This window comes from Gracilinanus agilis, chromosome 2, assembly GCF_016433145.1.
Source record: "Gracilinanus agilis isolate LMUSP501 chromosome 2, AgileGrace, whole genome shotgun sequence".
Lineage (NCBI taxonomy): Eukaryota > Metazoa > Chordata > Mammalia > Didelphimorphia > Didelphidae > Gracilinanus > Gracilinanus agilis.
Genome location: NC_058131.1, coordinates 644,933,346 through 644,946,717, shown reverse-complemented (window position 1 = coordinate 644,946,717; position 13,372 = coordinate 644,933,346). Strand labels below are relative to the sequence as shown.

The 13,372-nt window shown below is 37.6% G+C and overlaps 2 protein-coding genes and 1 pseudogene across 4 annotated transcripts in view; all 3 read right to left on the bottom strand.

Annotated features, from left to right (window-relative positions):
• LOC123238227 (cytochrome P450 2C19-like) overlaps nt 1-9,801 on the bottom strand; it is a 35,197-nt gene extending 25,396 nt beyond the window's left edge. For 2 of the 3 annotated variants that reach the window (XM_044665702.1, XM_044665704.1), the window contains exons 1-2: nt 9,622-9,801; nt 1,037-1,199 (exon numbers count right to left, since the gene is read on the bottom strand). In XM_044665702.1, the coding sequence (XP_044521637.1) occupies nt 1,037-1,199; nt 9,622-9,801 (343 nt within the window). Of the gene's footprint in view, nt 1-1,036; nt 1,200-9,617 lie in introns of all 3 variants that reach the window. The other variant, XM_044665703.1, reaches the window with a different exon arrangement.
• Nucleotides 1-13,372, bottom strand: part of LOC123238230 (cytochrome P450 2C19-like) — a 406,797-nt gene that overhangs the window by 216,942 nt on the left and 176,483 nt on the right. The window lies entirely within an intron of this gene.
• LOC123236624 overlaps nt 12,938-13,372 on the bottom strand; it is a 44,530-nt pseudogene continuing 44,095 nt past the window's right edge.

Genomic DNA, 13,372 nt, shown 5'->3' with positions numbered 1-13,372 from the left:
ATGCCACAGGTGCCAAAAGTGGCTCGCAGAGTGCTCTCTGTGGTCATGCAGCTGCCTTCTTCCCTGAGTTTGTTACTAGAAAAACAGAGGGACTCTGGTGGAGCTGCTCCCTTTCCCCTCTCCAGCATGCCTGGTGACATTTTTCACTTCATGCACCCATTTGCCCAGCAGCCCAATGGGAGCTCACAGGAGATAAAGTGAGTAGCTCATAAGTGGCAGAGCTAGATGAAAATAGAGAGATCCAGCTACTCCTTTGAACTGAGGATATTCCTCACTTTACCTGCCCCTCTGCCCAACAGATCAATGAGAGTGATTTCTCCCTCCCCTGTGTGGGGTAAGGGGAAGCAAGGCTAACAGGGCATGCCTGGTGCTCAGTATATGGGACAGGCAAGGCACTGGGTCTCTGGGGAGGCAGACACAGCACTTGGTTTGGTGGGTGGGGTTGGGGCAGGGCCCTGCATTCCATCTCTAAAAGGTTTACTATCACTCCCATAAAGTGATAAGCTGAACATATACATTAGTGTAGGTACTATACTTAGGAGCTTTGGATTCCTGGCTAGAAAGAAGAAACTGGAAAATAACCAATTGGAAAATGAACTGGAATAATATATCTTGAAAGGTAAAAGTCACACCTGAGGAGTGAAAAATTACAGGAACTTTTAAAGGCCACATAGATAAGAAACCTAGATCTCTCTTCTCCCTCTAGGATTACTACACCCCACCATCATTCTTTTTCTCTTTCTTTATTTCATTTTTTCTTCCTATCTTTTACCGTCTCTTCTCCTTCTCTCTCTTTTTAGTTTAGTTTTAGTTTCTTTCTTCCTACTTTAGCTGGCTGTTACATGACATGAAACTATGCAATTGCAACCCTAGAAAAAAGACAAATGTCTTCTATACCACTCATGTCTTCTATGTTACTCAATAGATGTCACTGCTTTGGAGGATTTGGTTTGGAAGTGGGTCAATTTCCACCAATTCCTTAGAATACTCTTCCATTCTCTATTCTCTTCTTACTCTTTGTTAAGCAGAAACTTACCTAATCCATTGTTAACGAATTCAAAAATTGGCATAGATGCTCTGTTAGAGAAGTTGTCTCCCTGATCAATCAGAGCTTCCTTTATTGCCTTGTATCCATGTAACACAACAACACGCTCTAAACCCAATTGCAGACTGAATACTGGGCCATATTCTTTTGCTAGCTGTGAAAGGAGATGTGAGAAGTAAAGAGGTCAGTACTGAGTTTGATGAAGACAGCTTGAAATACAATTGCTGACCTGATTAAAAAAGTTCTCAAGCCATTATCAAAACATTTCTGACATTTACAACAGAGAATATTCAACATATATACCCAAACTAAAGGATTGATTGACTCAACATGGAATCTGGAAACTCCCAAACTTGTAGCCTATTACTGACACAACCATCCACCCCCAAGTTTAGTTAGCTGGAAGATAAAGACCTAAAGTTTGATCTTGTTACATGAGTTTCCCCCTGAGGGAAAAGCCTAACTTTAGGAGTCTCAGACTAATAATACACCCTAAAGTAGTTTAAGTAGAGATAGCTAATCCCATCAGGTTTTAAGTATCTCTTTTTGTCCCTGTGATTTCTCCCCTTGGGATTGAATCTTTCCCTTTTGTGTCCATTGTAAGGCTTCAGCCTCTCACTGTTATTCCTGTCTAAGACTCCTCACATTTTCTTTATTACATTGTAAAGTCAATCAACTATACTCTCCATCCTCAGTCCTCCCTTCCCCTAAAACAGTGAATAAGTCCCCAAATTCTTTTGTTCCTTGGTGTTGTCATCTCCCTCAGTGGTACTCTCAGAAGTTTAGTGATCAGAGCTGCCAGAGTCTGGGGACTCTGCATGGGTTTATTGTGCTCAGCTCTGTGAGGAGGTATAATTATACCACTAAACTCCTTTCTTTAATTAACGTCTAATTTTTCTGACTATTTAATAGTTCTGTGTTTTTTCAAGTTAAAAAATAGCTAGCTAAAAAGTCTAAAATTTTATTCTGTGCCTTGGGCTAGCAGCCAGAGCCATGGCTAATGAAGCATGTTTTATGACTTCAGTGTAGTTTCCCCAATCTTTCAGAAGAGTTGAGCTTATGTTTCATAAGCTCATAGGGGCCACAGTAGATACAACAATGAACCTGGGATCCAGAAGACCTGGGGCAAAATCCACTCCCAGATACTTAACAGTTATGCAACCTCAAGCAAGTCACTTGAACTCTATGTGTCTCAGTTTCCTTATCTGTAAGATAAGGATAAAAATAGTGATGACCTTGGTTTATGGAATTTTTTTACCTTTGTCCCTGGGGAACTTGCCTTCAGAGAACTTCAAGACTGACCTTTGTTTTATGTTGAACAATGGGTCATTAAACATCCATTAAGCACCCTGAATGGCAGGGATAGAAATACCTCAAGTACCCTTTTTATCTTCTCTAGCTTCAGACTACAGTCTCTTTCCCAAGCCTGCTTGTAATCAGTCAGTGTATGTTTCCTCTCCTTCATTCCCCAGAGTGTGTATAGGACCCCAAATTGTTTGGCTCATTAGAAAATTCTCTTTGTAGGTACATTTTTCTGAAGACAGTGTTCTCAGAGTGCCAGAGTCTGATTCTGTATAGTGGCTGGTCAGAGAATTGTCTTCCTTGTCCTGATTAAGACTTCTAACTACTTTGGTGGTTCTCTGTTTTTCAAGGTTGACCTATTTGGAGGCCCCATCAGGATTTGCACTTATTACTGCCTAAACCACCTGCTAAAGTGACTCCAGACATGTGGCACCCAAGGAACCCATTGAGTTCCAGGCCAGACTCAACTTACAAGTTGGCTAGATAAGTGAAACTCTTGGACAATGTCAACTGTGTTTTTGGGAACCACAAGTTAAAGTTCCTGTTTCCTGAGAACTCACCCTGAGGGAAGTCCCAGAATCAACCATTTCAGATTGAACCATGGATGTCAAAATATTTAATGATCTGAGCTTTAGGTGGGGCTAGTAGACAATCAAATATTAAGTACCCTTTTAGTCTTAAAAGTTTACCCCATTGTATCAGAAATCCTTCCCAAGAAGACCAACACCTGTACAGGAACCATGTTTTCAGTATTTATGGTAGTAAATCACTTACACACTCTTTCCTAAGCTTGCTTACAATCTTTCAGTTTAGGTTTGATATCCTGAGATCCCCAAAAGGTATTTAAGTTCCTCAAGTTCTATTATTCTTTGGAGAGTCATCTGGGGAGGTGATCCTTGTCCCCAGAGCCCCAGGGTTTCTTGGAGCCTGTCTCTGTGATAGCAGCCAATTATTGGACCTATCCCTTTCCTGATTAAAGACTTGTTTTTTTCTGATTACTTTAGCAGTTCTGTGTTTTTTCCAAGTTAACAACAATGAACTCTTGCATTTAGGAGAACTTTTGTATTTTGTATTTTGTATTTTGTATTTGTATTTTGTATTTTGTATTTGTATTTTGTAAAGGGGAGCAGTTGAACTAGGGGAAATCACAGCAATTGTCTGTCCCAGCAAGTCCCATGGAGGGGACTGCTGCCCAAAATGCCCTCAAATGATGGACCAGAGCTGTAGGTATTTGGACTGTAAGGTGTTTAGACTGTAGGTATTTAGACTTATAGGTATTGAGATAATTAGCAAAAGTTGCCTAACTGACACTAAGCACTTTTTTCAGCTAAAAATGGGTTTCAGTTTAACCTGGAGTTGCAATCTTCACACTTTATGTATGTATGTATGTTTGTGTGAGTGAAACAAGGCAGCTCTGTGTCTCTTCCCACCCTTACCCTACAGTAAGTAGGAGCTGGGATGTTATGGTACAGATGAGGGATGAAATAGCAGAGCAAAAGAATCTGTTTGGATGATTAGATAAAGCTTTGAATGGAAGTTGAGCTGGAGGTTTGAAGCCTGCGTTATTAAACCCATTGTCTTTAAGTTTTGATAACTGTTTTGGACCAATTAAAAAGGAAGAAAGTTCCTCATGGCATGAAATACTATAAGATTTTTTTAATAATGGTTATAAATTTTTTTGTAAAAAGGCTTCTCATAAAAGCTTGAGAACTTAAGTTCTGGATTTGTTCTGAATTTTGTCTACATTGTATTTCTAATGTATAATTTAGGTGAAGATTTCTCTATGATAACCTCAAAAGTTTATTGTTTATATGTTAGCCAATAATGTCTGAAGTTAACTAACTATTGATTCCCCCAAAAGCTGAAAATACAGAAACTTGTGGTCTGGATATCAGAGTCTCTAGCAGGAGCCAAAGGAAAGGTTCAGGATTCATAACTTTATATTTTAGTGTTTTCCTTTACAGTGTTTGGCATGGTAAATGTGGAAAATATTGTATATTGACAGCAGTTAATTTTTTTAATGATAACAGTAATGAGATGCATTTTATTCTAGGTATTAACTCTTGATTTGAATGCTATATTTTCACATTTTTGTTGGGCTATTACTTATTCTGTCTAGAGAACATAAGGCTTCTCCAATTAACATGTATGTATTCTGGAGTATAACAAAGTTCATTTACAGATCTGATGGGTTATTGCAAATGGAGAAGAAAAAATTAGGAAAATATTTTATGATTAAAAGAACCTGAGCACTTAAATAGAACCGAAACTTTGAAGTTTCTCTTCAAAGCTGGCTTTTGCCTTAGACCACTGATTCCCAAAGTGGGTGCTACCAACCCCTGGTGGGTGCTGCAGCAATCCAAGGGAGAGGTGATGGCCACACTTTTTTTGTATTACATTCTATTCTGAGTTCAATAAATAGTTTCATAATTTCCAGAGGGTGATAAGTAATATTTTTCCTGGAAAGGGGGTGGTAGGCAGAAAAAGTTTGGGAACCATTACCTTAGACCAAAAGTGAGATGTTAAGGGTGTAGCTGATTCAAATGCAATCTTTTCTTGGAGCCACAGATGAGAATGGAATAAAAAAGTAAGAAAAGGGGATGAACAGCTATTATAATTTAAGTACTCTATTCTGATTTAAAGGTAATCTTAAACTTTTCCTTAATAATCCTGGTAAGTCTACATATTTTGTGGGAATCCTTTTCTGAAGAGAAAAGGCCATGCACTATAGTTTAATTTTTGGAGTTTTTAATGTAAATTTCCAGAGTGCAACCATTACATAGAACATTTCTTTGTCTTTAAAGATTATTAAACCCTGTTGAATGCCTTTTTGTGGTAGATTCCCTTTATTCTTCCTCTCTAAGTCAAGAAAACTGATTTTATTCAGTCTCCACCATTAAGTATTATTTTTCTCTGAAGGATGAAGTCACTGCACAGGTTGTTATTGAAAAGGATTTTCCCACCTGGGAATACCCCAGTGACATCCTACACTCCTTGAATGTGGTCAAAGTTATTAAAAATCTATTAAGGTTAAATTTGCTAGATTTCTTGTTGATCTTTTGTTCTGTTGCAGAGAATTTATTCAGAATCCCTAGAGACCTATCTATTATCTCAGTCATTTCCTAGGGAGCTAAAACCTAGATAAGGTTTTTCTACAGCATGAACCAGGAGTCCATCTAACACAATTGTACAAGTAAACTTATAGCCAAAATGGGAAGGACTTTGCCAAGTTCCAGAAGACAACTGAACTGGGCAAAGTATCCTTTTTGCCCTCCCTTTCATTCATTGACTTAGATTTTTTTCCATAAACCAGATAACAGAAGCTAGCATTTTTATTTTCCCCTGGAAATTCTAATACTATTTACCCTGAGCAAAGCCCCTTTTAAGATTGGCAATTATTGTAACCTGAGAACTACAAAAATCATAAAGGAAAAAGCTTAGCCTCGCATCTAACTAAATTAGGAAAATTTAAACTCAGTTGTGTTTTATTTTGTTATAAGGTGAAATTAATATCTGTTCAGTTGAATATTGCAACAAATTTTTCCAGAGTCCTTTTTTAAGTTTGTGTAAATTATCATGTATTCAATATCTACATAAAGTTTCAGAATGTAATTATTTCCTAATCTGATATCAGGAGAATTCAAGAAAGGATAATGGAGCCTGATAGGTTTTTATGGATATAATTGTTAACAGGAAGTAGTTATATTCAACCCTAAACATGATTGGAGACAACTGCTATTTGAAGTTAAAATGTATGGGAATGTAATTGGAAGGACTGCTATGGAGAAAATTGGATGGTGATGCAGCCATATGGGATATGCTCTGGTAACTGCAGATACAGTTCTGGATCATGAGAAAGGTGAGAGGATACTTAGCTGGATTCCCTAGAAAGAAACTTCAGTTTTATACCTGGCAAGGTTCTATTATATGGCTATGCATCATTGCAAACTTATACCTGGCATTAATACTCCAAATTAGAGAAACATTTCTCCCTTATTTTAGTTATTTCCCTCTTTTCTCCTGTCATGGCAAGTTATCTATAATCATGAAAGGCAAATCGGCAAAAGCAAAAATAATATAGGAGTTGAAGATACAGGAATGTAGAAATTTTAGACATTCAAACCATCAAGCAGATGACTGCTGAGTTTTAGTCATCAGTTGGAACAAATACCTATGATCTTCTGGTCCCATACAGAAATCCATTCATTGGGATGTGTTTTCATGTAACATTTTTAGCATAGAGAGAGGAAATGTGTCCTAAAATTGCATGAGTTAAAAGAATCTAAAATAATTTTTAATATGAGTGAAACATCTAATTCATTTAAGCATGGTTAGGATTATTAAATAAGCAACTAAATTGAATTGAAAAGATGTCTTAGGTCCTCAGCATCTTATTCTCTAAAAGGGAGAAATGAAACTATTGAATTTAGGGGAAGTGAGAAGTATTTTGATGGGGGTTAGTGGGAGGAAGGTTACAGGCTTCCCCTAGACAGCCCAAAACCCCAGATTGTGTGTCAGTCAGTGTACATAAAAGATTCAGTTTTTTCCTTGCTTTCCTGCATTGTTAGGGAAGGTGACTTTGATCTAAGATGAAGATCGACCATGGCCTTTCCCCTCATTCTTGATGAGCACAGATAGTCACTTCTCAGCTCACTCCCAATAAGCATCTATTTGATATCCCAGATATCTGATCATCCTCTAAACTGAACAGTTCACCACCTTTTGACTTTGAGGCATAGGACATAACCACATAACCCATCTCAGGTTCCAAAGACCCAGTAACATGCCATCATCATCTCATCTCTAGGCCCATAGGCCTTGTTGTCAAAAGGGTATAAAAAGCCCAGAGCACATCTTCTCTAGAGGCAGTATTCCACCTGCTCTGCCTCCCTTAGCCACTCAACTTAACCATTTGACTTATATTGAAATTCATAAATCTCTTTTATTTTTAAGCTAGCTATTAGAGTCTGTCATTCTTAACAAGGGCAACCTGTCCAGATCCAGGGTTTTGCCTTAAAGCTCTCCCACAAAATTTTACTTTTTAAATTTAATTTTAATTTTGATAATTTTTGAATGTTAATTTTAAAATTGTTTTGAAACTGAAATAGCCATGGAAACATCCTTAAAATTGTTTGGGGTTTATAATAAGATTCAATTATAATTTCATTTAGTATTAGCTGGCATTTTATTTCTTTTCCACAAATGATGAGTAGGGCAATTTCCAGGTTTACAAATCTTGATAAACCTGTGATGTCAATTTTTTACTTTTATATTTCTATAGTTTGTATCTATTTGAGTGTAAATACAGGTATGTATCTATTTTTACTATACAATTACTTTGGTAGGTAGAGTATGGCAAATTATATTTTCTGAACAAGTTTGATCAAAATATATATAGTTGTACTTGGTATAAACTGATTTTAACAGAAATAATAAGATGTTAAAAACTAGCTAATCTTGTTTAAAGTACCAGTGTCAAATAATTTTTAAGGACTGATAATATTTCAATCAGGCCAAAATTACTGAATGTCTGCTGTGACTGACAACATAATTTAATCCTATATCAATCAGCTCCTATTGGAGAACTTGGTATTAGATTTCTTATGTTTTCTTTTCTAGCAATAAAACTCTTCCAATAAGACTTCTACAAAAGAATGATATTGAAGCCTACATCCATACCCATAGGACTTGGTAGACTTTGGGAAATTACATAGTTCTCATCATTAAGATTTTGCTGTGTCAACGTGGAATCTAGAGACCCCAAACTTGTGGCCTAGTGAGATATGATGAACCCCAAGTTTTAGGAATAGCTTGTAAGTTGGGATCCCCAAAGGTTGTGCATTCTCCCTGTTCCTGTGAGAATCCATCCTGAAGGGAATCTCAGGCTAGCTGTTTCAGACTGAATAATGGACCCTAGAGTAAAAGCTAAGTGACTCTTTAGCACAATAGGCAGCCTGTCAGTCTTGTAAGCTAAAGGTCCCGAGTTTGATCCCTGAAAGGATGATGTGGTACAATGGGAGAAGTTTCTAAGGCAAAAGAATCATTTAGCCACATGCCAATTGCCCATACTTATGCCCCTCCTCTCCTACCTTTAGTAGCAGAGAGTCAGATTGAAGGGTTCCAGTTATAAACAAATCATGAAAGTATTAGAGATGTATTCAAAAGATGACTAATGAACAAAGTGCTCATGGAGCAGTCAGGCTCATTCTTACCTGAGTACCTGGCTCTATTATTGTGACCATCTGTTCCTTTTCCTTGTCATTATTTTGTTAAAACTTCTGATGTACCCACTGTTTGATGGACATCCTGCAACCCCCTATTCCTTCAATCCCCAATAAAATCAGTTCAGCTCAGTCACTCTCTATGACCATCTGAGGAGGAAGAGCTGACCTGCTTACATGCTGAGACCACACTAAGGTTTTATATTCCTTCTCTCTCTCTCTCTCTCTCTCTCTCTCTCTCTCTCTGTCTCTCTGTTCCTTCTATGTCTCATTCTCTCTAGTCTATAAGCCTAACCTATTACTTTCTAGCTTCCAGCCTCCCCACACAAGAATTATATGTATGAGCTGGATCTCTACACAGATTCTCTTGGGCACAATGATTTTTGTCCTTTTCTTTTTGGTCTATAGTAAAATTGCTCTGACCAAAAATGAGCTTGGTTTGTAGAACCCCCTAATTTACTTTTGTCCCTTGGGAACTTGCCTTCAGAGAACTTCCTGACTTACCTTTCTCTTAGGCTGAACAATGGATCATTAAACATCCATTAAGCACCCTGAATAGCAGTGATAGAAATACCTCACATCTCAAGGACCCTTTTTATCTTCTCTAGCCTCAGTCTACAGTCTCATTCCCAAGCCTGCTTGTAACCAGTCAGTGTGTGTTTCCTGTCCTTCATTCCCCAGAGTGTGTATAGGACCCCAAGTTCTTCAACCCTCTGGAAAATTATCTTTGGAGGTACATTTTTCTGAAGACAGTGTTCCCAGATTGACTCTGTGTAGTGGCTGGTCAGAGGGTTGTCTTCCTTGTCCTGATTAAAGACTTCTTTCTAAATACTTTGGTGGTTCTGTGTTTTTCAAGGTTGACATATTTGGAGGCCACAGTGAGATTTCTAGTTGTTGCTGCCTAAGCCATCTGCTAAATGGGGTATTAGAAACCTATAAGGCATTTACTCACCTTCTCTAACATTAGAATGATCTGCTTGAAGAATGTCTCCCAAAACACACTGACACTAGAATGAGGAATGAACCCAACAGAAGAGAGAGATGATTACTTACCACGCAAAGAGATTCAGAGATATTTTTCAGGTTCAGCTGCAATAAATTACCAATAATGGGAAGAGGAATAGGACCGGGGGGAAGCTTTCCTTTTCCAAGGCCTTTTTTCCATACCAAAATGAGAAGAAGACATGAGATACAAAGCAGTAGTCCAAGAACACTGACCACAGATGGATCCATTGAAGTTCTTACTACTATTGCAAAAGATGTTGAATAGAGATGTGAAGAGGATTACAAATAGGAGGTCAATCAGCTAATAAGTCTTGGATCCTGAATAAGCTTCCAATCAACTTGACTCTTCCAATAAGCTTTATAGAGAACACTACCCTGGGTTCTATAGCAGTGTACTTTAAAGTATCAGGAGCCCTTAAATGTGTTCTTTCAAATTTTACTGATTCAAAGTGCTTCTTAAATACCACAGTTATTTCCCAATATGGACACTACTCCCCATAGGATCAATACTTTTAACAAATAAAACTAGATGACAGTTTTGATAACACCAGGACCTTGACAGTGAAATCATCTCCCATATCACCTTACCATACTGCTGAGAGGATATTTCTTAATCTGCTCCAAGACTGAGGACCCTTTTACAACATAAAGAATTTCATTGACCCATACATTATAATTATAGGTTTGGTGCATAATTACTAAAAGCTTTTATGAATTCAGTGATGCTTTTAAGCTAATTTGCATTTGATGAGTCATAATATACATATGGCTTTGGAAAATATGTATATGTAAATACATATGTAAAACAATATTCTTTCAGTTGTAACCAGAAAATCAATAATTAATAGCTTAATCAATGGTTGTGGCATGGGCACTGTATAGAGATGGCATGGGCATAGTATCCCCTTAAACCTAGGCAAACTGTAAAGGGGAAAATTCCCTTCCTCCTTTCTGTCCTTGTAACTCCTAACCCAAGAACATCTGATAACTTCTATAAGACCCTGAGATTATTATCATCCTTGGATCATCCTTTAATTTGAGATGAATATAGAGATGCATTTCCAGGCTACACCTTGACACCTTTGGGCTGTATCTCAGGCATGCATCTGTTCCCTAAACTACGAGGGTCTTCAGGCAGAAACCAGTCAGATGACTAAACACCCCACCAAATGCCTGAGTGTTTACCACTCTAGGATCACCCCACACCATGACAAAACATCATATCCTCACTGTTGTAAAGAATATAAAAACCCCAGCACTGAAGCATTCTGGGAGCAACCCCCTAGGGTTGTTCCACTCATGTTGCCTTGCTGGCCAATAATTCTATCTTACTAATAAATCTCTCTTTTTACTTTTAAGCTAAGTTTCAGTCTTGCATTCTTGCAAAATGTATCCTTCCCAAACCCAGGGGTTCACCATTATAGTCCACAACATTGGCTGTTCCCCACAACATGAGGTTGTAACTCCACAACAGTTGGAGCATGATTTTAGAATTTATGAAATATAATTGATTTATATTAAGAATTTATTCCCAGGAAAAACTCTGTTTATGTAACCAGAATAAGAATGTAGTCCCAGGATAATACGTGAAGTATCATTTTAATATGTATATTGTTAGAGTAATTTTAAGTGTGTTACCATATTAATCATAATGAGTTACTATGTTAATCCTAGATTATTGTGAATCTATTTTGTAATATACTTTATGTCAAACTCATTTATGTAAGAGGTTATAGGGATCAAAAGGTCACCAAAAATCATAGAGAAGGAACCCTTAGAAGGCTGAAGCATTGCAGTCCAAGGGCTCTTGGAGGATTCATGATGTACTATAACAAAATGACCTATAAAGAAGTTCAGGTCAAAAGTGTTCTGATCTGTCCATGATCTATAAATCACTATTACTCACTTCAAGAGTGCCCCCTGAAAGCCACCACCCTACTCTGTAAGTTTTTCTTTCTGCCTTTAAAACCCTGTTAATATCTGTAGTCTGGGTCTCAGGTTTGGAACTGAGAGGAAACCTGTAGATCCTGGCCAGGCAATTTCTCTATCACAATAAAGCCATATCTTAACCCAGAAGGGTCTCCTAGCATCTTGTTTTCATACAAAACACAGGAATTCTTTTGATACATCAAATATTTTTCAAAATAACAATACTTGGGGTGCATTTTGATCCATGGGCCATTTGGAATTACTCCATGACATACAGGTTGGGAAACAATGATCTTTAGTAAATTTTCAGTGGAGAACACAGCTAATAATAATAACTGTCCTTCCCTAAAAAAAATGGTCCCTCAGTGTAAGGGTTATTTTTATGAATGATAAAAGTATTTTTTTATAAGTGCTGACTTTAAAAGGTGCTAACTGAAACTAGTAGCCAATAGAAGGAGAAATTTAGTCTCAAAAATTCCATTCAATTTGATATTGAATTTTTAAATGGTGATGGAATACAGTAATCAAATGCCTACTGAATTCATAAACAGAGAGAAATTTAACATAGGCAATTTCTATACCTTTGAAGGAACAAGGGTGCATATAACAATCTTTAATGTTGTAACAAATAAAATTGATATAGAAGGGTATATATAAAGATATTAGGGTTTTATTTAAAGCCATTTATGATAATTATAGCCACGTGCCTGATAAAAGCTCATTCAAATTGCCATGCCATTACCTCTGCTTACCTGGCTTGTTCAGCAGGAAAGAGAAAGTAGGAATTCTGTCCTGAGTTCTTTATACCTTTGTTTACGTAATCACACTTCCTGCCTACCTGTATTATGCAAGAGGAATCATGGGAAATGTAGTTTTTAAGAGTCTTAAATGTCCACAGGAAGTTTAAACCAGAGACTTCAAAATAAGTTCAAGGATTCCCAAATTTCCAATATCACATTTCCCCCTGAGATCCAGAGGAAAGAATGGTCTTCCCAATGAATCTTATAAACATAGTCAATTTTTAAATTACAGGAATTTGGGAATAAAAGAAAAAAGGACAAAATTAATGATCCAATGATTGTTAGCCGTATTGACATAAAGCCAATAAGGGGCAGTCTCCTTTGGCATAAGAGTGTACATTCAAAACAAATGCATTCAACTCCCCATAGTTCAATCAACTGAACCCCAAAGTTCATTGTGGATCTTCATGATGCATTGTAGGTTCTTCAGGCATCTTCATGGTTTAGAAGAACCACGTGGAGGGCAGTTGTGTATTAGAAGCTCCCTTCAGGTTAAAAGTCATTAATGTCTACTAGGAAACACCCTTGGGAAAGTTCCAGGTGTGTGCAATGAGAAAGAAGAATGAGGTTTGCTTCCCAAGTCTTAAATGTGGCTGGGGTCGTCCCAGGAGCTCCAGGCAATGACTGGGTCAGCATTAGCAGCATTTTAGCAGGATCAGCAGCAGAGGCGGCAGCAGCAGCAGTAGACATCCAGCATTAGCAAGAGTTGGAATCAGCCTAGGACTGGCTAGGACTGGCATTGGTGGGGGAAGGTCAAAAGCCAGAAGCAGCTTCTCTGCCAGGGGAGGATCAGGTGGGTTGGGCTTGAACCGGCTGAAGCAGTTTCTGAGGAAATCAGAAAGATAATGATAGGCAGGCAAAAATGAGTTACTGCTATCAGTAAAAGCATGGCATTTGTCTCACACCCTACACCAAGATAAATTCAGAATGGGTGAATGACTTGAATATAAAGAGGGAAACTATAAACATGTTAAGTGAACACAGAATAGTATACTTGTCAGATCTATGGGAAAGGAAAGACTTTAAAACCAAGCAAGAGTTAGAGAAAATTACAAAATGTAAATTAAATG